Source organism: Gaeumannomyces tritici (assembly GCF_000145635.1).
Source record: "Gaeumannomyces tritici R3-111a-1 unplaced genomic scaffold supercont2.1, whole genome shotgun sequence".
Taxonomy (NCBI): Eukaryota; Fungi; Ascomycota; class Sordariomycetes; order Magnaporthales; family Magnaporthaceae; genus Gaeumannomyces; species Gaeumannomyces tritici.
Genome location: NW_008804545.1, coordinates 2,066,898 through 2,089,756, shown reverse-complemented (window position 1 = coordinate 2,089,756; position 22,859 = coordinate 2,066,898). Strand labels below are relative to the sequence as shown.

The 22,859-nt window shown below is 58.0% G+C and overlaps 7 protein-coding genes across 7 annotated transcripts; 1 reads left to right on the top strand and 6 right to left on the bottom strand.

The window, feature by feature from the left end:
• Positions 1 to 59: 59 nt before the first annotated feature.
• On the bottom strand, positions 60 to 1,917 carry GGTG_00650 (SUMO-conjugating enzyme ubc9). The gene is made up of 4 exons (XM_009218401.1): positions 1,516 to 1,917; positions 1,291 to 1,451; positions 1,180 to 1,203; positions 60 to 1,086 (listed from the first exon to the last, which is right to left on the bottom strand). The coding sequence occupies exons 1-4, from the start codon at positions 1,803 to 1,805 to the stop codon at positions 833 to 835; spliced, it is 729 nt and encodes a 242-aa protein (XP_009216665.1). The 5' UTR covers positions 1,806 to 1,917; the 3' UTR covers positions 60 to 832.
• A 208-nt stretch (positions 1,918 to 2,125) lies between these two features.
• On the top strand, positions 2,126 to 4,414 carry GGTG_00649 (hypothetical protein). The gene is made up of 4 exons (XM_009218400.1): positions 2,126 to 3,142; positions 3,201 to 3,391; positions 3,450 to 4,013; positions 4,088 to 4,414. Exons 1-4 carry the CDS (start codon positions 2,674 to 2,676, stop codon positions 4,187 to 4,189), a joined length of 1,326 nt encoding a protein of 441 aa, XP_009216664.1. The 5' UTR covers positions 2,126 to 2,673; the 3' UTR covers positions 4,190 to 4,414.
• Positions 4,219 to 5,464, bottom strand: GGTG_00648 (hypothetical protein). The gene is made up of 2 exons (XM_009218399.1): positions 4,980 to 5,464; positions 4,219 to 4,873 (listed from the first exon to the last, which is right to left on the bottom strand). Exons 1-2 carry the CDS (start codon positions 5,310 to 5,312, stop codon positions 4,523 to 4,525), a joined length of 684 nt encoding a protein of 227 aa, XP_009216663.1. The 5' UTR covers positions 5,313 to 5,464; the 3' UTR covers positions 4,219 to 4,522.
• Positions 5,465 to 5,619: 155 nt separating this feature from the next.
• Positions 5,620 to 8,096, bottom strand: GGTG_00647 (hypothetical protein). The gene is made up of 4 exons (XM_009218398.1): positions 7,834 to 8,096; positions 7,514 to 7,679; positions 6,964 to 7,135; positions 5,620 to 6,728 (listed from the first exon to the last, which is right to left on the bottom strand). Exons 2-4 carry the CDS (start codon positions 7,522 to 7,524, stop codon positions 6,174 to 6,176), a joined length of 738 nt encoding a protein of 245 aa, XP_009216662.1. The 5' UTR covers positions 7,525 to 7,679; positions 7,834 to 8,096; the 3' UTR covers positions 5,620 to 6,173.
• Positions 8,097 to 10,177: 2,081 nt separating this feature from the next.
• GGTG_00646 (hypothetical protein) lies at positions 10,178 to 10,537 on the bottom strand (the record flags this gene model as incomplete). Its single annotated transcript, XM_009218397.1, has 1 exon — positions 10,178 to 10,537. The coding sequence occupies one exon, from the start codon at positions 10,535 to 10,537 to the stop codon at positions 10,178 to 10,180; it is 360 nt and encodes a 119-aa protein (XP_009216661.1).
• Positions 10,538 to 14,279: 3,742 nt separating this feature from the next.
• GGTG_00645 (GTPase binding protein Rid1) lies at positions 14,280 to 18,051 on the bottom strand. The gene is made up of 2 exons (XM_009218396.1): positions 16,219 to 18,051; positions 14,280 to 16,153 (listed from the first exon to the last, which is right to left on the bottom strand). The coding sequence occupies exons 1-2, from the start codon at positions 17,793 to 17,795 to the stop codon at positions 15,034 to 15,036; spliced, it is 2,697 nt and encodes an 898-aa protein (XP_009216660.1). The 5' UTR covers positions 17,796 to 18,051; the 3' UTR covers positions 14,280 to 15,033.
• Positions 18,052 to 18,763: 712 nt separating this feature from the next.
• GGTG_00644 (hypothetical protein) lies at positions 18,764 to 21,698 on the bottom strand. Its single transcript, XM_009218395.1, has 3 exons — positions 20,648 to 21,698; positions 20,373 to 20,547; positions 18,764 to 20,262 (listed from the first exon to the last, which is right to left on the bottom strand). The coding sequence occupies exons 1-3, from the start codon at positions 21,125 to 21,127 to the stop codon at positions 19,682 to 19,684; spliced, it is 1,236 nt and encodes a 411-aa protein (XP_009216659.1). The 5' UTR covers positions 21,128 to 21,698; the 3' UTR covers positions 18,764 to 19,681.
• Between the last annotated feature and the right edge of the window lie 1,161 nt (positions 21,699 to 22,859).

Below are 22,859 nucleotides of genomic sequence, written 5' to 3'. Positions count from 1 at the left end.
CCCCGCGGAGGACTGATAAGCCTCGTTTGCGACCACCCTAAGAGGTACATAGCGGAGATCTCTTTATATAACCGTTGGAATGCTAGTTTTCACCGCCGGTTCATTATCATTTCTAGTACTGATAAGCTAGAAAGTGCCAACATAGAGGCTGGAAGATACCGGGCTGGCCCGAGTGGAAGAGCCTTTTATCCGCTTCTCAATAGCAAGGTTATCGACTGCCAACTCGTTGGATGCCTTTAAATCCACCAGTACGTCACATTTTGCCGCGATCCGCGTATGCTTTCATAAAAATGATACACATGCCGTATTTCGGCACCCATACTCTCCCCTGTGTGGGAGCATCCCTTTTTGGTGTGTAAATCCCACGCGCCACAACTAGCTCAAAACAAGCCAACAAACCGCTTAGCACGGAATTCCATCTCATCGCAGTATAGACTGCGGGGTTACAGTGGGGGTTGCTGCAATGGACCCAATAGCATCAAATGAGACTACTTCCAGTTCGTAATTATATGACTACGCAGTAGCCGATGAGAGGCGGTGGTTAGAAGAATGTTAACTAGAAGATCGGTTCGAGTGAATATCGTGAGCAGTTATCCAGTGGCGCGCAGCGGGTCCAAGACCAAAAAGAGTAAGCAGAAGTGACTGTTGCCCTCCTAAACGCCAGAACATTAAACGCCGCATCTGGTATTCCGAGAACGCCGAGAATTCCATACCCAGTCGGGACAGCTCCCGTCTTTCTTTAGCCGTCTCGAGTCGCAAGTCGACGATTAGGCAAGATGGGGCATGTGTCACTCCCTAAAAGCACCGTGACGGGCAGTCCCGCTCCGTCCGCTCAAGGGGCCGGGTTCTCGCGCACAACCCGCTTGACCCTCTTCTCGTACTCGACGCGGTCTTTCTTGAAGAGGTTGTATGCTTCAGCCTGGGCTGGAGACTCGGGGTTGGGGTCGTTCAGCAGATCCTGCACACCGAGGAGGATCTGCTTGATCGTGATAGACGGCTTCCAGGCCTCCTCCTCGTTGAGGATCGAAAGGCAGACGGTTCCTGACGGGTAAACATTCGGGTGGAAGAGCGGAGGGACAAATTTGCCTGTAACGTCCAAGTCGGTCAGGGAGCTGGTCGAGAGATACAGCTACATGGGGTCTAAAGATGCCAACTGACACAGATTGTCGGGGAACTTACACTTTGGGGGCTTTGTAGGGTACTCTAAAAGTAATGTGGCGGTAGCAATGTGATGGTATTGACAGTTAGTGGTCACGTATCAACGGCGTACAAGGGCAGTGAAGCACTCACCTTCGGGAAACGCCATGGTCAGTTTGAAGAGACCGCCCTCCCAGATGGTCTTCTCCTTGCCAGGAATTCCGCACTCCCACAGCTTAAGATCGAGTACGCCGGTCGAGTTGCGTTGCGGCCGCGCATAAAAGCCGAACGGGTGGTCCTTCCGCCATTGTTTGCTGACGTGACGTCAAATCCCCATGTTAGCACGCCGTGCACTGATCGGCTGGGAAGGCCACTAACCGCTCCTCCTGCAGTCGGTTCTGGCAGAGAGACATGGTTGCGGGTTTCGGCGCAGATCTTGAGCGCGCGGTGGTTGGACGGTTCGAGGTTTCGAGATGGAGGTCTGGACGAGATCTGGCTGTGGCGCGGGGCAGAGCTTCACAGGCTAGGTTGCACAACAAGGGCGTTGTCGCGCTCGAGGTTCGGAGCGGAGCCGGCCCGGAGCGGGATGAAGGCTGATCGCGGTGACGGTGCGGTAGTGATGTTGAGCGGTTGAATGACGAGAGCTGCACGGAACTTCCCAGCCACATCGATGAAGAAGTGGTGGGCGGAGGGTTCTGTGCAGATGCTCGGTGGCTATCACGAACAAACCTGTCGATGTGGATTTGTGCGGGAGCCAGCCCAAGGCGTCGTCGCAGGTGCAGTCAATTGGTTTGCAGTCAGCGCTGCAAAACCCTTTTTGACCAATGACATGCTTATGCCAAAGCGGCTCGGCCCACTTATTTTTTTTATCCCAGACACCACCCGCGTCCACCTCCGTCCACCTTCCCACCCCACTGTGACCTTGCTCTCCGTGGAGCGAAGACGGGGTATGCGGGGCACAGGACGGAGAGGCTGGGCGCATGCTAATGGATACCATCACCGAGAACCGAGGGACAGCGTAGTAAACCCCATCGAAGCCGGCGTGCATGTAAAAGACGGTCCTTGCGCTTTGTTATCTACCTCGCCCTATCCACTCACGGCTTGCAGCTCTGAGTTGGTATTCTTTCGTGTCGGCCATTGGCGCAAAGATTTGACACTGTCCTAAATTCCATCTTATTTTGGTTGCAGTTGTCAGCGCTGCGGTAACGGAAGCTCAAACAACACCCATCCCAGCTCACAAGCGCCCCGCTGTCGGCGTCGTCGCTGCTTTGATCGACATCACTCCATCCAGGACATTCTCAACTCCCGTCCTTGCCAGCAGGATCTCAGACACGGGTACACGCACCGAGCCACCAGCTTGACTGGTGATCGCCGCAGACAACTCCCGCAAACAGCACTGTCCTTGGCGCATGCTGCATAACATTCTGCGGGGTGTCTTTGCGCATCTTGGAAAGCCGCCTCTCATTGTGCGCCGGGCTTCTTCTCGTTCCACCGTTATCTTGGAAGCGTGGCGGGATTTCTAGCTTAGTGGTGGCCATGGCAGACCAGCTCGACCCTGTTGTCGCCCCTGAGAAGGAGGGCGCTGCTGAAACCACAACTGCCCCTGCCGAGCCTGCAGCTTTGTCTGTCGCGGCTGAAGATTCCAAGCCTCAGGAGACTGCAGATGTTGCGCCCGTCACTGCTGCAATCGGGAATCGCACAGCTGGGGAGCCTACTCCAGTTGTTCCCGCGGCCGGAGAGTCAATGCCTCAGGAGGCTGCAAAGGCGGCGCCAGTCACTGCTGTGGCCGAGGATCCCAAAGCTGAGGAGCCTACTCCGGCCATTGCCGCGGCCGGAGAGCCAAAGCCTCAGGAGGTCGCAGAGACCGCCCCCGGCGGTGTTGCAAGTGGAGAAACGAAACCCCAAGAGACGTCACTTGCTGCTGGGGCTGCCGAGGCCGCGGAGTCAGAGGAGTACATCGAGGACATCCCTGACCCTGACGAAGATGACCTGGACGATTTAGATGGTGTGTACCTAGCTGCTCGAACCTGCCTTTCAGAACAAATAATAACGTGTGACTATAGACATGCTGGAGGAGTTTTCGGCTGCGAAGATCGACCCCAAGGCCAAGAGCCCAGCAGCCGCTCCCCCTGGCCCAAGCATACCAAAGCCCGCTCCGCCGGCGGCAACAGTCGAGGATGGCTTCTCGGAGGAGGAGTTTGCCAAGCAGCTCCAAGCTGGCATGGCTGACCTGCTGGGAGAGATGGAAACCTCGGTAAGACAAGATCATTATCAGCACGACGGCCGGGAACCTCTCTAACATGTCGCAACAGCCGGAGATGAAAGCCCAGTTTGAGCAGTTTGAGAGCATATTCAAGGAGCTGGGGGCAGCCGACGTAGCCGCCGAGTCGCAGCCACCTTCCGGCGCCGGCGCCGCGCCAAGTCAAGGGGCAAAGGGCGCCGGCGGCCCTGGCTCCACGTTCCAGGACAACATCCGCCGGACCATGGAGCGGATACAGGCCTCGGGGGAGTCGGCGACGGCGGCCGCCACGGCAGACTCCCAGTCGGCCGACGACCTGCTGGCCGAGATGCTCAAGTCCATGAACAGCGGCCAGGGCGGGCTGGGCGAGGGCGGCGAGGAGGACTTCTCCAAGATGCTGCTCGGCATGATGGAGCAGCTGACCAACAAGGAGATCCTCTACGAGCCCATGAAGGAGCTCAGCGACAAGTACCCAGAGTGGCTCGAGAAGAACAAGGGGACCATCTCGGCCGAGGACCTGGCCAGGTACAAGGTGCAGCAGCGCCTAGCGGGGGAGATCGTCGCCAAGTTCGAGGAGAAGTCGTACGCGGACTCGAACGCCGCCGACCGCGAGTACATCGTCGACAGGATGCAAAAGGTAGGCTGGGCGGCGCCCCGGAGGACCCCGATGACCTCGTCGGGATGGTGTGCTGACAGCATGTTGTGGATCAGATGCAAGCCGAGGGGTCGCCGCCGTCCGACCTTGTTGGTGACATGCCGTCCGCGCAGGAAGCACTGGGAGGACCGGACGAGGAAGCGTGCAACCCACAGTGACAGATGTTTGCACGGTACACGGCAGCGACTTGAACAAGAGCGTTTGTTTGTATATAGAAGCCTCTCACTGATAATTTGCAGCTTTTTTTTTTTTCTCATGCAGCGCTCACTGCTATCTTGTTTCTACATGGCCATCTTTTCCTAGATGCTCTCCTATACCCTGACACCCAACATTGTAAGTGATACAAGTCTGCCTATCCGAGGCATGTAATGCATATATCCGAGAACCCCAGCCGAGCCGCCGTAACTCCGATGTCAAGCCAAGAACAAAAGCTGGGTATTATAAGCCAATAAGAGATGTGTGTGAAGGGTACGATGTATGGTTTTTTTTTTTTACGACATCTCGACATCGCTGGACGAAATGGGTAATTGGTTCCCCTGTTCAGAGATCAGGTCCATAAACAACGCGTCATAGTCGTCGTCGGACCAGTGGGGCGACGCCGGCCTCCCGGGGCCGCCGGAGGACTGGGGCTGGCTAACGCCTGACGAAGAGATCAGAGCCTCGAACTCGGCCTCCTCCTCTTGTAACATGGCGTCGGCCATCATGTCGTCCGGGCACTGGTCGAACTCGTCGTACAGGCCCTCGGCGTCGGCGATGTCAGACTCGGTGATCATGCCCTCCCTGTCGAGCATCTTTGCCTGGCGGCGCGCGCGGTCCATCTCGAACCACTCGGCGCTCTGGAGCTATTGTGTGTGTGTGACGTAATCGTACCGCTGGTCAGCCCACCAGCAATTTCGGAGATAAAAAGGTGTCAAAAGAAGGGCGGGGGGGACTCGGACTCGGACATACCTTGTTCTCAACTCCCCGACGCTCCCACCTCTTGTCGTCGGACCGCTGCTGCACCTTCTTGAGGAAGAGGTTCCGCCGGGCCTCCTGGAACCCCTCGCGGCCGCGGGCGACGGGGTTGGGCCGCGCGGGGCGCGACGCGTACTTGAACATGGACGACGGCTTGATGGGCGATGACTGGATCTGCCGCCTCTCGTTGGCATCGCGCGGGCTCAGCGGCTGCGGCGGTGACGAGGCCCGGATCGGGGACGACGACAAGGGCGACGGCACCGTCGTCGGGTTGTGGTGCGCCGGCAAGTAGTCCTTGAAGATGGGGAGCGGCATTATGGAGAACATGCTGGGGCCGGGTTTTCTGGGAGGGAGGGTGGGAGGATGGAGGTTTGGTGGGGTTGTTTTGAGGGTGTGGGTATGTTACACAGATGGGTTCCTCGGAGGTTTGGATATGCTTGATGGACTGATAGGAAATCTTGATCACATTACGGTTTGGTGGTGCCAGTAACGGGATGATATACTTGGGGAGGATGGCTTGGGGAGGTGGTGATTTAGAGACACGGCAATTAAAGTGTGGGGCGCGAACGCGTACCGCGCCCTCTACAGTGGTCCAAGCCTGTCGAGACGCGTCGCCACATCTGTAATTGACAAGGGGCACGTGTGTCACATGATCGCGGTGGCCCGGTGGCCAGTGCAGCTAGCTTGCACCAAGTCCAACCAAATTGACTTTGAAATCTTGATCCAATGAAGACGAGAGCCAGAGATCCGGGATTGTAAACGTTAATTCATTCGCGAGATCTGCAACAAACCCCACCCATGTGCGTGTGTACCAGAATTCCCGTCGCTGCTATCGATTTGTTCCCACCATCCGCCACGACATCTTCTGCAAACTCGATCTCGTGCAGCGAGGCGGAAAGGAGACGGACGAAATGGAACACATACTGCCCAGTAACGGAACTGACAAATCTAGTCGTGCAAAAACCAGCCAAAGAAAGGGACATTCTGCTGCGCAATCTGGAAAGGAAAGGGGGAAAAGAGGATTCAGAGGCGGCGGAACAGCGATACGGAACGCCCTCGTTCGGTGGGATCGTAGCCGCTGAGCAACCGCGCGGGCGCAGTTTCCTTGTTTCTGATGCTCCATTCTGAGTATTTGGTGTGGGAACGGGATCGAGACATCATGTGTATCGCGTCTCGGTGACCCTCCCGTCATTGCCTTTCAGCTTCATCGCGGAGCGTCTGCTCCATTCGTTCCCCGATGGCCTGGGCCTGGGCCTCTTCGTAGCCCGGCGGCGCCTCGTCCGGTGGTGGCTGCGGGGTGTGGGATGGTTCTGATGTCTGAGCCACTAAAGGCTGCTGCTGTTGTTGCTGCTGTGGTTGAGGTGCTGCTGTTGTGGTGGATGTCGACGGCCCGGCGGCCGATGCGTTGCCGCCCGCTGGCTCGTATTGCGGCAGAGGCTCATCAACAGGGATGTTCTGTCCTGTTTCTGCCCTGATGTCCCGCGCATGCTGGAGGCGCTCCTTGATGGTGTTGAAATTCTGGAGAAAGGCCGAGAAGCCACCATCGTTGAATTTCAGCTTGATCTCCAGCCGAGGGATCTCCGAAGGCACATTGCCACCTGGCACAGGCTGGACCAGCCCGATCCAGGAGTAAGCGCTAAAGAGGTCAAGGACACCGCTGGGGCTGTGTGTATCCTTGAAGTCGAGCACTGGCGCCGCAAAGGACTTGAACTGCTCCGTTGGCCTGGCGGGCAGGTAGATGACCTTTTGACAGTGGAATTGATGTTAGCTGGGCCGGCTGTCAAGTGGTTTGTTCCTTGCTTCTTTTCCTAGCTTCAGTTCGGCAATGTTATTTATTCCTCCGGGACGTTCCCCTTGTTTCTCTTTTTTGTTTCTCTCCAATGTCCGCCTCTATCACCACCCTCATTAATTCGTTATGAAACCCATGGATGACCGCAGACCATGAAAGCAACCAGCGAGATGTAAGTGAATACCATACCCTGAATGTGGTGATATAGACTGTGCCTGCGTCACTTTTGACGCAAAACGGAGGAGCGTTCTTCAGTTCGGAGGGCGTTGAGAGGGTCAAGGATATCCGGGATTGCTGTTTATATAGGATCCTCTCCTTGGACAGCGGAACGATGCCGCCATCCCGATCCAGCATTACCCAGCTGTCGGTCTCGTCAGAGGCATTGTCTTCATCGGCGAAAGAGAAAAAATCCGAGGCATAGTAAGGGGTATGCCCGACATAGTCCATAGCCAACGGCGTGCAGAACGGCAGTAGCCCAGGCCCGGCAGGGCTTGGAGAGGACGGCGTCGGTGGGTACAAGAGTGGAGCACTCTCCGGAGGTGGATAAGGATGGTTTGGCAAGAAAAAAAAAGGAGAATGGGCAAAGTCGGAGCGCCGGAACGGCGGCGGTGTTTTCCTTAAGCCCAGGGGATGGGAGGGGCCAGCTAAGCAGGGGGTGCTCTACCGGGAGGACGGGGAAAGGCATGGACTATCGAGAGGGAAGGGAAAGAAGGGGGATGAAGAAGGGCCGCCGACATACTTCAATGACATGTTTGTTGATGGAGCAAAGAAAAAAAAGTAGGCTGGCTGGCCTGGCAAGCAGCGGCGGGAAGTAGGGTCGTCAAGCTTGCGGAGCAAAAGGTACCTACCCAGCGGAGAGGGTGTCGGGCGGGTGGTGTATGGTGTAGGTAGACAGATGGAGATACCTGGGCCTCCCAGATTAGTCTTGGACGAGTGGATTAATAAGGTAGGGCAGGGCTAAGCGGGCGGGTGCTGATGGTCGGTCCCCTCTCAGTTGCGGCGATGCGGATGGAGGCAGACAGACGGACAGGCAGGCAGGAGAGGCGGGCAGCCGGGTACCTCGCTGTTGTTTCGCTCTGTTTTGGCCGTCTACACACCACCTATTCGTCCTCTCTTGTCTTCTCTCGGTGGAGGAAGCAGACGGGAAGGCCTCGCGTTACGCGGCACGCAACCACGACCGCTGTGCAGCAGGGCGACGGAGATCTGGAGGCAGGGTCGTATCGACAGCCAGCAGCGGCACACGCTCAACAGAGTTGTGGCGTGGGATGATCCCGGCAACAGTGCAGCTCGTCGAGGAGCCGGTTTGGCGGGCAGAATCAGCTAGGAGAGCGTGTCGAAGGTGGGCGGGCGGCCAGCAGGGTGGGCCGAGGGAGGGAGCGACAACAGCGAATGAGTTGAGCCAACGAGCTCCACGGAGCGGGCCATTACGGGAAAGTGCCCCGCTGTCGAGGTTTGGGGGCAGTGGTGTTTGGCCTAGAACTGCAGGCCCGCCGCCAAGCCGTCCCCACCAGCAGGCGAGGACAGCGTGATCTTGCAGCTGCAATTTGTCGCTGCCACATGCTTGGCACCGAGGTGTGTTCTGAGAACTTTTCTTTTTTTGTTTCCCTGTTGCTTCCTATTTCTGATCTTGGCCGCATTGCCACTGTGCTGTCGCCAGTCGGGACATACTGTTCTGCACCCGAGACCCGTTGTTTGTTTTGCTTTCACGTCATCGGTGGGGGATGGCGGATGGGTCAATGTTGAAGGGCGCACGCAGGAGTCAGTCGAGAGTTGGGTGTAGCATTATTACCAACAACGATCGGGTACGTGGTAGCGGATGAACGGCCGCCTGCCTGCAATCGAAACCGATACCGGTTGGGGCTACCGCTCTCTAGGAAGGTGGATGGAGACCGCATCGTGCGCAGCGCGCAGCTACTCGTTACGTTGGAACAACGCACTTCCAAGCGCCACCCGTGGTGCGGTGGAAGCAACAGGATCAATACAGTCCGAAAAAACCCCCAAAAAACCCCCCAAAAAAAAACACCAGGGGCCTGTTTGGCGCTGCCAGTCCTGTCCCAGACAATCGCTGGTGTTGAACCCACCAGGGAATACCCTGCCATACCCCGGCGGGTGGCCCCTCGTTTTGTCAGGCCTGTCCATGAACCTGCAGTTGGCCGCGAGTGACAAGACGACACCCACCAACCCCGAAGCCCATTGATCCATTGATAGGCACACCGCGGTGCGTGGCGTCGAAGGTGAGGGGGACGCCTCACACCTGATAGGTGCCTGGATTTGGACAGGTTGCTTCCTAGCCCTGGGCAGGTCGGGGTGGCACTGAGTGGTTCCCTTGGCAGCAAATCGTTTGGCCCGCCGCGGGTTATCGATATTGACAAGACGTTCCCAGCCCAGACCACGGATACCAATGCTCACCAGGTAGGTCTAGGTCACTCGGGCTCCAATTTCCGGTTCTGGCCTGGGCTAGCCCTCCCCCCGGCCTGAGATCTGCCTATTTCCAGAAAAGCGGGGGAGTACAGAGCCTCCAAGCCAGGCAAGCGCAGCCCCGAGCTTTCTTGCCATATCTAGGTAGGCGCACACCTGCACCACTGCACCTGCCACGCACTCCACGCCGGTCTGCCGGGAGCGTTTATACTGTGTCGTGAGACGCACGCACACGGTGGCTTCGGCCTTTCCCTTTGGAACATCTCCAACTGGTCTGGAAGTGACGCCTCCACTGGCAATTCGACAGCTCCCGGCGCCTCACATCTCTGAGAAGGCACGCAGGCCAGGCTAGGCCAAGGTTGGCAGGTTAGGTACCTTGGGTACCCAGGCTAAGTACTTTTGCCAACCGGTCAGCCACGACACAACCACCTTATGTACCTCGCCCCCATGCACATCTCCGGGATAACACAACCTTGTACGACCGACACAGCACCTATGCTGACCTTCGAGTCGTCTTCAGCTGCCGCTGCCGCCCAGTCGCGCGCCTCGATGACACTTGGCCCACTCCGTCTCGCCCGCCTGTGAGCCCCTGGGGCCAAGCCTCTGGCACGTCCGGCTCGCTGTGCCGCCGCACATGACGGCGCCACTTAATACTGCACTGTCATCGGTAGCATATGATACGGCCGCTACCTCGATGTGTACCTCGTCTCAGCCAGGCACTCTCCATCGCTGAAACCTACCCATCTACCTAGTCTGCAGCATGCAGCATCCTTGGTTGCCTCTGTACCTACTTAGGCTCGCATGATGATTGCATCCAGGACACTCAGGAGCGTGCCTCGCTTCACCCCTTCTCCACCGCAATTGTCCGATGAAGCCGGTGAGCGAACGAGAACACGCCGACCAGACGCCAGATGAAGTGGCTGGAACTGCATGCTACACTGCCTCGTACGCATCCGGAGGCTTATACCGACTTGCTCCAACATGGTCAAAAAGGGGTCTTCCTGACCGAATGAGGCCCCGTGACTCCCTTCTGCCGACTCGCCTCGGCCGTCGTGGCATTTTCCAGCATGATCCAGAACTTCTCCGGGTATATCCTTTTACCCTTTGGTCCATTTGGTCCTGCGCCGGGCCGTCTTGGATTTTGAACAGGGCAACGATCATCATCTGCAGCAGTTGATTTACGACGCTCCGCGTGCTCACCGCTGTTACCGCCGATGAAAGCACCCTGGGTGTGGGAGACTTCAACCGAGAGAGAAAGAGTGTGAGAGGGACAGCGAGGAGCGTGTGCCCGCCTATGCCACCAGGTTCGATTCGCTCCACGGCTGGTGGACCACCATTCTCGCATATGCGAGGGACGAAGTTCAACTGAACTCTGGACTCCGAGGCTGCTGCAAGCCTTCGCCGACACAACAACCTGCCAGATGCGGCCAAGGAAGCCATAATCCTCTTCGGCGCTGCACGTGGCGTGCGCCGCATCCTGCTGGTCACCATTGCGACTTGATAAACAAAGGTCTTTGCAGCTCGCAACCTAAGCCTTCCTTGGTGTTCGCTCCCCACAATCGCTGCCTTGTTGGGACCCGGTTGGCCACGGGTACAGTAAAAACCTTAGCCCGGATCCTCGCCGCTTCGTTTCTAGCTGCGGGCCGTGGGCATGGTTGAGGGGCTGTGATGTCGCAGTCCTCATGCGTGACCAGACACAGGCTCTCAAACAGGGATAGCACTACTGCACGTGGCTGTCTACGTAGCAGTGGGCAGATTATAAGGGAGATATCTGCCGGATGCGGTCGTCTTGTTGGTCCGCCCTCGTCGCCCATGTGGTGGACCCGCAATGGCTACCCCCAGCCGCTGATTACTATGTGAGCCCCATGGGGTTGTTTCTCTTCCTTCCCTCTACGTGCCTGCTCATGTGAAACCAAAGAAGATCCTTACTGGTATACAGCCGGCTCTAACCCACACCTGTCCGCCTTGCTTCAGCTTCAAACTAAGGAAGGAGGAGGCAGAGTGGAAAAAGAAAGAAATGAGTGAAGAATGGGGTTATTGCCTGGCTCGCCACCTCAACTGAAATCCTGGAGACGCTCGGCCACAGGCTTATCGAGCGACCTCTCGGCACATAAACCGCCCGGAGCCGGACGAGACGCCCGAGGCCAACTGTGTCACCTGCGCGCAGGGATAAACACACCGCGGGGGACAACACTCCTTCGGGGGCACAGAAACGCGCTCTATGGCGTATAATAAGGGGTTGCTGTATCTGCCACCTGCACGGCCTACTAATCCGGACGACTAGCGACTGCCCGGGGATACAGGGAATCCCAGGCCGTCACGGCTAGAAATCGCGCATGGAAAAGGCCACACTTGGTCTCCCGCCTCTCCAAGGCTGCCGACGGCCACTCGGGATATGAGGGTAGCAGGTATCTGGGCGGGCCATGAGATCCCTGCTAGTGTAGGTGACTGCGTACGTGTCCGGCAAGACTGCCGGATACCAACGGCATGAGAAAGACCTGGCTTCGTCGACGGCGCACAACAGCAACAATAAGCAATAGTAGCACACCAGGGCCGCCGCCACCTCTCAAGCCTCACGTTTCACAAAGCGGGGGAAAGTAGCGTCCACCACGCGGGATGCGCTGCTCGACACTTGGGAGGCGGGCCGCGACACATGGCCAACTGACCCTCGCGCGCTTGTTGCAGGAACCTAGGTTAGTCCCCCGTCAGCCTTTGCTTCTTGCCGCGAACGGCAGAGCAGAAGGGCCGGAATGGAGGACGGAAAACAAGCCAGTCGAGGAAAAAAAAAGAACTCGGTGGCGTGGGGGGATGCCAGGGAATACGCAGCCCTCCCCCTCGCCGGGTTTCCTTTTCCAGGATTTCCCCGCTCGGGAGTCTTCTACCACGATGAGGCCGCAGGACAGCATCAAGTGGCCCTTGGTGGCCCCGCTCCCGACTCGGGCCAAGGGGTGCTGGATGGGATGGATGGGTGGATAAGCAAGGGAGCCAGGCGGGTGGGCAGACACGGAAGACGAGCTGTCAGGTCAGACCTGCACCGGCAGCGGAGGCTTTCTCTCAGGCAGCCCCTGCGTGCTGACCGCTAAACGCGAGCTCTTGGCCGACGGCCCGAGCGTACGTATCCATCCGTCCCTTTGTATCCTTCTTCGCGGAGACATGGGAGAAGTAACGGACAAGACGAGAAACGAACGAAAAGAGATATATGGTACAACGACAAGGCAAACAAGAGCCCAAAAAACAGAATTATAGAAGCTTGCTGTCGCCAACAACATGGCATCCGTCACCCGGCAACTGGCATAGCTGCTCCCAGTAGAAGCCTCTTTCGGACCTTTCCGGCCGCCTGGGAGCCGTCAACATGCTACATCACATGTGCGCGCTCAATATTATTGACAGCTGGCTGACCTCCTTCCGTCCTCCGGCAGCGCACTCTACTTGGCCCACATACTGCTACCACCTAAGCTGCGCGATCCAGGGCTCGATAGAGCGAGGCGCTAAGAGCTCGCGCACTCGCTTCCGGCGCTCTGGCACCGTGGAACCCAGGGCTGAGCGCCCCCCATGGGCTGCCTTGCGCGCCAATCCTTTGGGACACACATGTACAGCGGCGGCGGGGGGTTCTGCCGCTGCAGTGGACACATCAAGCGATGTGCGTCTCGCGGTGCTCTCGAGAAGGCACGGGGCGGCGGTGATGATGTGGCAGATAGGAGTCGGAGGGAGAGGAAGACTTATCAGCTCTTGCAACATCACTTGACCTCTCTCCCTCCCTCTCTCTCCCTCGTCTCCTTTTCCGCTGCATGCATAGCCATTACGTTAGTAGCATAGAATCGGTGCTGTAACTCTTCTTCCCTCTTCCCTACTCCTCGTTTCCCTCCCTCCCGGCAGGCCGGGGCACAGCCGAACCGAATCGAAGGAGGTGGTGGTGGGCTGCAAGACGAGCTGGCGGGACGGGATCCTCTGACAAGTGTTTGCTTTTGCCACGCAAAGCGGCGGTGGGCAAGCGAGATCGTGTGTTAGTGTGCTGATCGACAAGACCGTCCCGTCCCCGCAAGCTCGCGCTCTTTGGAGGACCAGCGGGGTCTTGTGGCCCAGGCCTCGGAGGGAGATGCTGTCATCCATCAACAGAGCGTGGCCAAGAGATGACACGGTCCGTAGCTAGGTACATGCCCATCTGCTGCAGCAAGGCTTGCTTGCAACTTGGGCGCTCCTTTTTCTCTCGCTTCTCGAATCCCACCACCACCACCCAACCCCCCTGGCCTCTCTTAACCACCCCTGGACAACCCACCCACTTCGGCATTGGAGCCAGTCAAACGTCAAGGTTTTGGTCTGAGCCAGGGTCGCGCGAACAGGCCGGGGAAGCCAGGAACCATCCCCGGTGCCACGCCGGTCTTCTCGGCGGGGATATCATGTGAGGAAAAAAAAACGCAGGAGAGTGGCAGGGGGGGTGAAATTCAAACGAGATCGGTAGGGAAAAAAAATCTCTCAGGCGAGTAAGAGAAAGAGAAAGAAAAAGGGGTCGTTTAGGTAGTCGTTTTGTTTAGCGGATCGTCCCTTGCCAATTCCACAGTCTTAAACATGGGCTCCAGGTAGATACCTATCATCCGTCGCACGATCCGGCTCATGTCTACAATACAGCACAGACAAGGGAGGCACGGGGGTTTCCGTCGTTTCCGCCCTTCTTTTCCAGGCCCATTACGTCTTGTCTTGCTCCCCCTCATGGGCAGGAGACCGGTGAGCGCGCATCACGATAAGGGTATAGATTGGCATGGCTGGTTCGCCACCCCTCGGTCATTTCACGGGATTCCTTTTAAAGGAGGCAGGCTCAGCCAACATGCAGTCAACTCACCACTGCTCGCTCACTCGCTCACACTCCCAGGTGCCGCCCCTCGTGCCAGGGCAGTCTCACCGAGGTCCGCAAAACCAGGGGGTTCAGACCAGGGTCCGAGCGAGAAGCTCGTTGGGCGTCAACGTTGGGTCGAAATCAAGGAAGGAAGTGGAGCGAGGTGCTGACGAGAAAGTAACTGACTGGAACGAGGGCAGCAAGTAGTTGCGAAGAAGCGAGAAAAAAAAGGGAGTCCCGTACCGTGCATACTATGATTGTTTTTTTTTTCATGAAAATCATGGATTCATTAGGCATGTGATCATGAGCTACATGTCTGGCTTGTGAGAGATATTGAGATCCATACTTGGTTCCCAAGTCGGATCAGAAAAGAGAAAAAAAAAAACAATGACAAGGTGAGACAGACAAGTGAGGGCCCGAGGAAACGGAAGAAGAGAGGGAAATGAAGGAGGGAAAAAGAGAGCACAAGAAAAAAAGAGGCGCAAAACTCCTGAACAAGTAAGTGGCCAAAAACCCTGGGAACAAAAAAAACAACAAGGTGAAAAATCCAGAACAGGGAGGTGACTTCCCTCGCCCACACACACTTCTTTGCCTCCCTCAGCTCTCTATCTCCTCGCATCCTGATCGGCATTTCCCTCGAGCCAAAGTGTAGAAAGATGCAATCTGATGAGGCAATAGAAAAGATAGGACTCCTGTCGCCGTGCCTGACCGATACAGGCCATGCGATCTGCCGTATCTGTGATGAATCTTTTGTGCGCTGCGCCCGCAGAATAAGCGTACGCCACCTCAGGCTCCTCCCCCACACCCAAGTTGCCGGGTGACCCAGAGCCCCGGCAAGGCAGAAAAAGCTAGACGATGCCTGACTCCATCACCGGGGTTTGCCGCAAGTTAGGTGGCTCCCGGCAATGGAGGTGGCGTCCATATGCCCCTGTGCAGAGTCTAAACCGCGTCAGGCAGGAAGAGGCAAGAAAAATAGGGCTGGCGGTGTCGATTTTTCAGACCGCCTCTATTCAAGACAGCCAGAAATCGTGCGTCTTGCCGTCCTCCCGCGGGCGGTCCGAAGTCGCAGAAGCGACAGCGGTTATGCCCGAGGTGGGAGGAAGCAGAGGTACCCCGCCGCCAGGAGCTCCGGGAAGCCCCAGGTCCAGCTTTGGCATGTCCAGCTTGGGGGCGGGCTCCTCGAGCTTCTTTCGGGCATCAGGCGTGAGACCCCTGGACTTGGGCGGACTCCGGGGCTGCTCGGGTGGAGGGGGCCCGTAGCGGACGTCTCGGACGCCCCAGCCGTCGTCGTGGGCGGCTGCGACCCACGTACGCAGGCCGTCGTGCACGGCGCCGTAGAACTTCTCCTTGCATAGCCTGAGGCTGCCGCCCAGGCAGCGCTCCCAGCCCGATACCTTGAGCTGCTCGCGCAGCTCGTTGCGGCACATGCGCCCTGGAGTGCATGCCAGAATGGCGTTCATAAGCTCTAAGTGCGACGCCAGGTAGTTGGTCGCGTCCCATTCCACCCCGCCCACGTAGGGGGCCGCAGGCACGGGCGGCCTCTCCTGCGGGAAATGGCGCATCATGTAGGCCACCTGGGGGTCTTGTGTCGTGGAGGGAGGCGGCATATCTGATATCATGGACGGTTTCGTCGATGCTGGTGCCGATGCTGCGACTGACATGGACGACACGATGCCATCGAGCGGCTGGCCGCCCTTGGTGCTCTTGCCGGCGGGTAGCGATACCACGTTGAGCTGGTGCAGGAAGATCCAGAATACCTCCTTAGTCACGCTGACTGCTTCCTTGCACCAGATCCGGTATGGCCGCTCCTTGCGCATGTCCAGCACGAAGCTGACGGGCCTCTCTTCCTCCTTGCCTTCCTGGTCCCGCAGGTACGACAGCACAGTGGCTGCGCGAGAGACCCGCTCCTGCCACGGCGCGCTCTCGATGTAGGAAAAGAGTATCGATGTAATAATGTTGCGCGTAGTGAACTCGCTCGGTCCCTTCTTCTCCGGGTCGAATATCATGCCCAGCAACGCCGGGAACAAGGTCCCTTGGATCGTGTGCAGGTACTGCATCGCCAGCGCCGTGGTGCAGAGCGCCTTGAGGCACAAGAGGTTCTCGTGCAGCAGCGCATCCTCGTGCTCCTCCCTAAAGTTATTCTCGGTGTGTTAGTTTGAACGTCTCCGTGTGCGCCAAGCAGACATATCGCTCACCTCCACTCGACCTCCATGATGCGGCTGAGCAGGCCGACAACCTCGGCCATGCCCCCCTGACGGATGAAGTCCTCGATCCACGCAACCGTCTCGTTGCGAAGGATCAGCCGCAACTTGTGCAGCTTGCCCACCTCGACCTGCTCAGGCTTCTGCACCTTGCGCATATATGACACGAAGTCTGCCGGGGTCGGCTGTGACTTGGTCTTGGAGAAGAAGCCGCCGCCCGTCGAGCCCGACCCGCCAGACGAAGGCCTGGTGTCGCTAACGACGCTCTCGCTCGACTTGGACCGGAAGTGCCGCCCAAGCGTGCCCTCTGTCTTCTTCTTGGTCGGCGATGACGATGCCTTGTTCCCCTTGGATAGCGTGAAGCTCATGCCACGGCCGCTTTTGGTCTTGCTCGATTTGTCTTTGGTGGAGCCGGCGCCAGGCTTCTGAATGGCGTCTGTGTCCCTTTCGGAGCTCTGCCGCTGCTGTTGCTGCCCTTGTTGTTCGGCCTTGGCCTGGGTTTCGGCCCAGTCCTGGCGGACAAACTCCATCTTGATGGTAGCGTTCAGGTTGCGCATCTTGTACCTCTGGTTCTCGGGGATGTTGCGCCTGTCCAGCATGGCCTCGAGGTGGGTGTCGATGTCCTTCGGATCCATTGTCGGCTCAGGGCTCAGGGCACCTGACGCCGGGCCCCTGGCTGTCCTAGAGGCAAGCCCCGAGAAGGCGTTCATGACCTTTCCGCGCGTCGTCTTCTCCTTCTTGTTCCACGTCTGAGATTTCTGGGACCGCAATGCGGCCCCGGGTGGAGGGTCCCGGGGGCCGCCGACCACTCCGGTTTGCGCAAGCTTGGCCTGTGCCTGCTGGGCCAGATCTGTCTTGCTGGGCTTGCCATAAGGCTGGAAGGATTTTGGCCTCTGCTTCAGAGGCGGCTTGGCGTCGATGGACTCGCCCAGGCTGGTGGACGAGGTCGACACGTAGTCCCCGGCACTGTTGATGAAGACGTCTCTGGGGCCTTGAGGGCCGGACAGCTGTTCCCCAGAGCCACTAGAGCAGAACTGGGCGTATATCGGGGGAGGTTGTGCGGGCCCGTTGGCAACGGTGCCCTCCGGGGTGCGGTTCTCCTTGTCTTTGAGGAGCTTGCCGCCCTCCCCCTGCAGGCTATTGAGGTTGTGGGACGACTTGGGGCGGCTGAGGAGCGTGGTCAGGTTGTTGGACGACTTGGTCTTCTTGGGCTTCGTCGGGGAGGACTGTTTGGAGGCGAGGGACTTGAGCGAGATGTTGACAAAGCTCTTCTGGGGCGATCGGGGAGGCTGGTCCTGCTGCTGCTGCTGGTTGTGATGGAGCTCGCCCAGAGGGCGCTGGAAGCCCGGGATTCCCATCTCGACTGGGCTCGCCGGCGAGAAGGGCAGCGAGAGGGCGTCGTTGAAGGCCCGTGGTCCTTCCTGGGACTGTTGGTGCTCTGTCGCGATGGAAGAGGCCAGACCCGTGCCGCCCGAGTTGTTGCGGCGGTGGATGAAGGACTTGAGGACCGACTTGGGTCGCTCCCTGCGGTCGGTAGCATCTGCATTTATGATATTATGTGGGCCCGCCATGGTTGCCAGAGCAAGCGATTGCCGGGGAGCTGAGGCGACCCAATGACAAGGAATGCCTTGGTCTCTCTCGGGCGGGAAAAGCAACGATAAAAAAAAGAAATGGATGCGGATGGAATGCAAGGCTATGCTGGACGAGACCAACGCAGAGAAGACAGGAAGCCAAGAAAAAAAGAAGAGTGATGATATTATTCAAGCCATTGCTGCTCCGACAGGCAGTCTCGACGGTTTGAAGTGGGAGGACGGAATCGTCAACGGCGGCCAGGCCAACGCCATCTCTGGTGCCAAAAGTGGGTGACGTTACGTTGCTCAGCTGCGGTGCTTGCGGGGGAAGGCACCCCCCCTGTCTGTTGATAACCGAGCCGCAGCAATGTTGGCGCGGCAACCGTTGGGTCCCGCGTCCTGACATCACACGCGACGGCCAATTGGGGCAGCGCACAGCCAGCAGCTGCATCCACTTCTGGGCTGGTGCGACCTGTCGTCGATCGCACAAGCTTTTGGCGGGCCTGCGTGAGAGGAAGGAACAACAAGAGCGAGACCTGCAACACAATGATAAAACGAAAAAAGAAGGAAAGTCAAGGACTGACTGGCGAGAGATCACCACTCAAAAACAGGACCAGGACCGCCCACTCCAAACCCAAAATCATGATTACGACGGCTGTGTTTGGCATGCATACTCAAAGAGCCGGAAGCTGACAAAAACAATGAAACCCTTCCTCTCCCCCGACTTGGGGGTCTCGGCAGAGCTGGGCTGAGCACCCGAGATTTGCTGGCACTCCTAGTGCGGCGTCTGACCGCCCCGAACATTGCACACCGTCCCCCATCTGTGCGGCCATGATCCCTCCCCCGCCCGCCCGCCATGTCCTTTGTGCCACAGCCGCGTGCTTCGCCGAAACTCCCAGCTGGGGGACGTGGTCGACCGCGGGGCCTTTGGCGAACTCGGCGTGTCGTCGCGGCGACATTTTGTGACCTGGGAGACGGGCAGACATGAGGGCTGGTCTCTGTGCGCCACGCCCGCCTCTTGCAGGGCTTTGTGATTGGCTTTACACTTGTATTGTGACGGTGGCTGGCCCCTCGTGGGGTCCGAAGGATGTTTGGTTGGTGCGCCTTGCATCCTCTGATCTGCGACGAGTCTGCCCAACGACAAAGCCGGGCAGCTGGGAGTAAACGCAGTTTGTCGGCGTTGCGACCCTGGGGGCCACATACACAAACTTTACTGGGAGGATTCTATGTACACGAGATGCATCTCTGATGCAACATAAATAAGACATATGTATGGTTCGTCTCAACCAAGGAAATAGCAAGAGCTCGCAGGAAATCACAAGCCGTATACACAGTATACACAACCGACCAACATGAAGGAAGGTGGAGGCAAAAAGCAGGGAAACATATGATAAGATGGAAAACGATAGGAATAAGAGGGAAAAAAAACATGGTTGAAAAGGGGCATAGCACGGAACCCCCAGACCCTCCGCACCAGCTGAACGCTCTTGGCTGGTAAAGATGAGAAAAAGGAGCCAGAAAAGATGCCGGAAGAAGCGAAGAAGAGACAACCTGCTCCAAATGGAGACCAAATCGACAAAGAGCGAACAGCAGTGGTATCCAAGGAAAGCATCAATCGAACGAAAAATAAATGAGAAATCCTCCAAGCGCCATCCCGCCCAATCCAGTCCCAACCTTCATTCCCGTCCATCGCTAAGCGGCATTACTGTGAAAATACCGGTTCGTAACCCATTCTCGTCGCGGGAAAAGGAAGAAAACATAACAGAAAACATGGAGGAAGAGTTGGCAGCCGTTAGAGGAGGTCCTAGACGGCTGGTCGTTTCTTTCCCTTCAGACCACCAAGACTTGTCGGCTCAATTCGTTTTTTTATTCTTCTTTTGTCGTATTTACCAAAGAGCCTCGTCCCGGACCATGTCTGATTGCCTCGGCGTCATCCTATTGGAACTCCGCCGCTGCTGCTCTTGGCTCCCAATAGTCCCGGCGGTCCCAGCAGAGTTGAGTGGTGGACTGTTGGCTGGGGAGCCATTGGGGTCGTAGGGGGCGACATGAATTGGCTTGGGCGGCGGCTTGTACAGGTTGGGGTACTGTAGGTGGCCCGGAACCTGATGCTCGTAAGGCTTGGGCGTCCTGCCGGGGCGCTGGCAGCGCGACACGTAGTAGCTGCCCGGGTTGGAGCCCGGGGATCCCAGGGCGTACTCGCCCGAGTTGAGTCCGCCATAGGGACTGGCGTAGGCACGGCGGCGGCCGCTATGCTGCTTGTGAGGAGACGTCGCGCCCCAGCCATCGCTGCCGAAAGCGGCAGCTGGCGAGGCTGATGTTATAAGGAGGCAGGCAAACAAGACGACAGCAGAGTCGAGAACCAGGTTTATGGTGGGTGCCTGGAAGACCATCGAGTCGAAACCCGCCGATAGCTGGATGATGCGTGTTATGGCGCGGGCCAAGAGGAACGCGGCCGAGATCTGAAGACCTAGAAGAAAGAAACAACAATTTGCGTTAGTTTGTTCACTCATTCCATGTGTCCCATTATAGAGACCCGCCGATAGGATACACCTTCATATCATGTAGACTTAGACTTACAGACAAGGAACACTCGGAACCGAGGAGCCAAGTAGATGGGTGCATGGGTGTTGTCTAGCAATTCTTGGCGCCTCGAGAGTCTGAAAAGGAAGGCATAATAGACACCAAAGAATGACACGAGGCTGAGAACCTGGATTCCCATCCCAGCGAGGAGGATGTTTATGCCTTGGTTCATCTGAAAAAGCAGATCGTGTTAGAAGGCGACCAAGTTTCTCTCGTCAAGAGACGGGAACATCGAACACGGCAACGCGAGAAGTGATGAAGCTTCGACTGACCTCTGGACCAGACAGACCACCAGCAGAAAAAACACAGCCGACTACCTGGAAAGCCAGGGTAAAGACGTTAAACCCAAAGAAGATCATGCCGATCCACAGGGGCGAGGGGATGACAAAGTAGCGATCTCCATAGACGGCCAGTATGTGCGGGAGCACGACGTATATGGCAGCCGCGATAAATGTCGGGCCTGCGCTGGTGCAGATCATGTAGAGCGTGAAGTAGGAGCGGCTGGCCATGTCCTCGCGGAGCAGGATCCGACCCAGATGGCCGGCCGCTTCGAGCAGGAGGCCGCTGATGAAGAAGAGCCCGTAGAGCGGCGTGCGGTGGCGTACCCCGAGGTAGAGGTTGAACGGGACCAGGAGGGCGAAGGCCGAGAGGAGGAAGGCGTTTCCGGGTAGGTGCGGCTGCAGGTAATAGAAGCCGCCCGGCACGGGGCACGAGTCGGGCCCGCAGGGACCCATGGTGAGAGGAGAGGCCATGACGGGCGATGGGAGGGATTTTTTGTCTCCGCCGGTCTAATACAGCTGCTGTTTCTGCCTTTGTTGCTGTCTGCCTCTGCTTCTGCTACTTGCTCCAAGACAAGTGCGGGTCCCAGGGGGGAGCGCTGTCGCTTTGTCGCGTAGGTTGTGGTCGTGACAGATGGAAATCCATCCGCTGCTTTCGCATGGCGGTGGCAGCACCAGGGAAGCGTGGCACCGGTAATAGAGACGGCGAAAAGAAGCCGATTGAACGGTGGGAGCCGGACGCCCACACAAGTTATATTAGGTAGCTAGCTGCGAACGGGTGTGGGTTGGAGGATCCTAAGACTAGAGCCTTCGTGCAGATGGATGGTACTGATGGCGCTTAGGTCCGGGAGCGGATGGCGAGGGGGGGACAGGGAGGAGCCTGGGCGATGTAGGCAGTAGGGCACGAAGCCCGGCGGAAGACAAGGGCTGGGGATGCGGCGGAAACCAGGAAAGACAGAGATGTGGGTGGTGGATTCCGTTTATGCAGCCTGACTGGCTGACTACTACATAACGCACACAGCCTACCAAAGCAGGCATCTGCCAGGTGACTCGCCCGGAAGAGGAAGGGCGAGGTAGAGAGAGGGAGAGAGAGGGCGGGAGGAGGACATGCTCGAGTGGGTGGGTGGGTGAGTGGGTTGGTGTGTGCCAACCGACGTGACACTGTCCGAGATCTGCAAAATAACAGAGCGTGCTTGCATGAAATAGCCAGAAGACTTTGTCTTGTCCAACGCTCAAGCAGCCAACTCAGCCGCCCAGGAAGTAACTACCGTCCGCCGGGGCGACAGAAGTGCGGGAGGGGGAGGGACATGGCCGACACCAACGCTGCATTGCGATCCATCATGCAAGAATCAAGAATGGCAAGGCTCCAGTTCGGCAGTTGGGGCTGTTGGCAAGAGATCCCAAGGGTGTCGTGCGTTGGCAGGATCCACGGCATGTGGCCATGTTCCTCCAGGAACGGCTCGAAGAAGTGCCCGGTTGGGGGTGGACAGGCACACAGGCACACAGGCTGCTCACAGGGCAGGGCATGCCGACGACGGATGTGGCCTCTTGGTGGCGTCGCCGAGGGGCAAGGGGGGACCAGTCAGGCTGGGCGGGAGATGGGCTGACGGGAGCGTAACCCTACGGCGAAGGGCACGCTAGTGAGGTGCCCGCAGGTCTTAGTGGAAACGTTATCGTGGTGGCTGTCATTTTTCTCTTTGCCAGGCCGTAGGGTGTCAGGCTCCGTGGCGGCCGGTCGTGCGGGCAGGCGAGGTGAGAATCACGAATTGGGGGCCAAGAGACGGCAGGGGGGCTGAACAGGAAGGTTGGCCTGCGACTGGCGGGCAATTTGCCTGGGCGGCCTCCTCGTTACCGGCTGTACGGATCGGGCGCTTAGACCCCGCTTGGAGGGCAGCTGGGGCTGGCCATTGGCTCGCTAGCGTATGCTGTTGGTTGTTGGTTGTCGATCGTGCTGGGCCAGCTAGCGAATAGCAGCTCTGCCGTCAACTCTCGACCCCACCCCCAGTTGGCAACCCCTGCCATGGCCTGGGAGGCACAGATGAGTGAGTGATTGCGCGCATGGATGGATGCGGTTTCCACACACACCACACCTGGGGCCATGGCTGGTCCCGTTGGATGGCCTGGCCCGAGATTCTTTTGCTTCTGCTCCGTCCGTTTCCGCCATCATCCTCCACCCCTCTGCGGGGTCCGATGTGTTGGAGGTGGC

Bases quoted from the DNA above. Each gene is read 5' to 3' on its own strand.
- GGTG_00647 (XM_009218398.1), bottom strand. The intron at 6,729-6,963 runs GTATGGTATTCA...CACTGTCAAAAG, and splicing joins TCTATATCACCACATTCAGG to GTCATCTACCTGCCCGCCAG.
- GGTG_00650 (XM_009218401.1), bottom strand. From the start codon at position 1,805: ATGTGGCTGGGAAGTTCCGTGCAGCTCTCGTCATTCAACCGCTCAACA. The intron at 1,204-1,290 runs GTGAGTGCTTCA...CATTACTTTTAG, and splicing joins GACCATGGCGTTTCCCGAAG to AGTACCCTACAAAGCCCCCA. The intron at 1,087-1,179 runs GTAAGTTCCCCG...TGGACGTTACAG, and splicing joins CCCTACAAAGCCCCCAAAGT to GCAAATTTGTCCCTCCGCTC.
- GGTG_00649 (XM_009218400.1), top strand. From the start codon at position 2,674: ATGGCAGACCAGCTCGACCCTGTTGTCGCCCCTGAGAAGGAGGGCGCT. The intron at 3,392-3,449 runs GTAAGACAAGAT...ATGTCGCAACAG, and splicing joins TGGGAGAGATGGAAACCTCG to CCGGAGATGAAAGCCCAGTT. The intron at 4,014-4,087 runs GTAGGCTGGGCG...GTTGTGGATCAG, and splicing joins TCGTCGACAGGATGCAAAAG to ATGCAAGCCGAGGGGTCGCC.
- GGTG_00644 (XM_009218395.1), bottom strand. From the start codon at position 21,127: ATGGCCTCTCCTCTCACCATGGGTCCCTGCGGGCCCGACTCGTGCCCC. The intron at 20,548-20,647 runs GTCAGTCGAAGC...CTGCTTTTTCAG, and splicing joins GTGGTCTGTCTGGTCCAGAG to ATGAACCAAGGCATAAACAT. The intron at 20,263-20,372 runs GTAAGTCTAAGT...TCTTTCTTCTAG, and splicing joins GTTCCGAGTGTTCCTTGTCT to GTCTTCAGATCTCGGCCGCG.
- GGTG_00648 (XM_009218399.1), bottom strand. From the start codon at position 5,312: ATGTTCTCCATAATGCCGCTCCCCATCTTCAAGGACTACTTGCCGGCG. The intron at 4,874-4,979 runs GTATGTCCGAGT...CACACACAATAG, and splicing joins GTCGGGGAGTTGAGAACAAG to CTCCAGAGCGCCGAGTGGTT.
- GGTG_00645 (XM_009218396.1), bottom strand. From the start codon at position 17,795: ATGGCGGGCCCACATAATATCATAAATGCAGATGCTACCGACCGCAGG. The intron at 16,154-16,218 runs GTGAGCGATATG...GAATAACTTTAG, and splicing joins ATCATGGAGGTCGAGTGGAG to GGAGGAGCACGAGGATGCGC.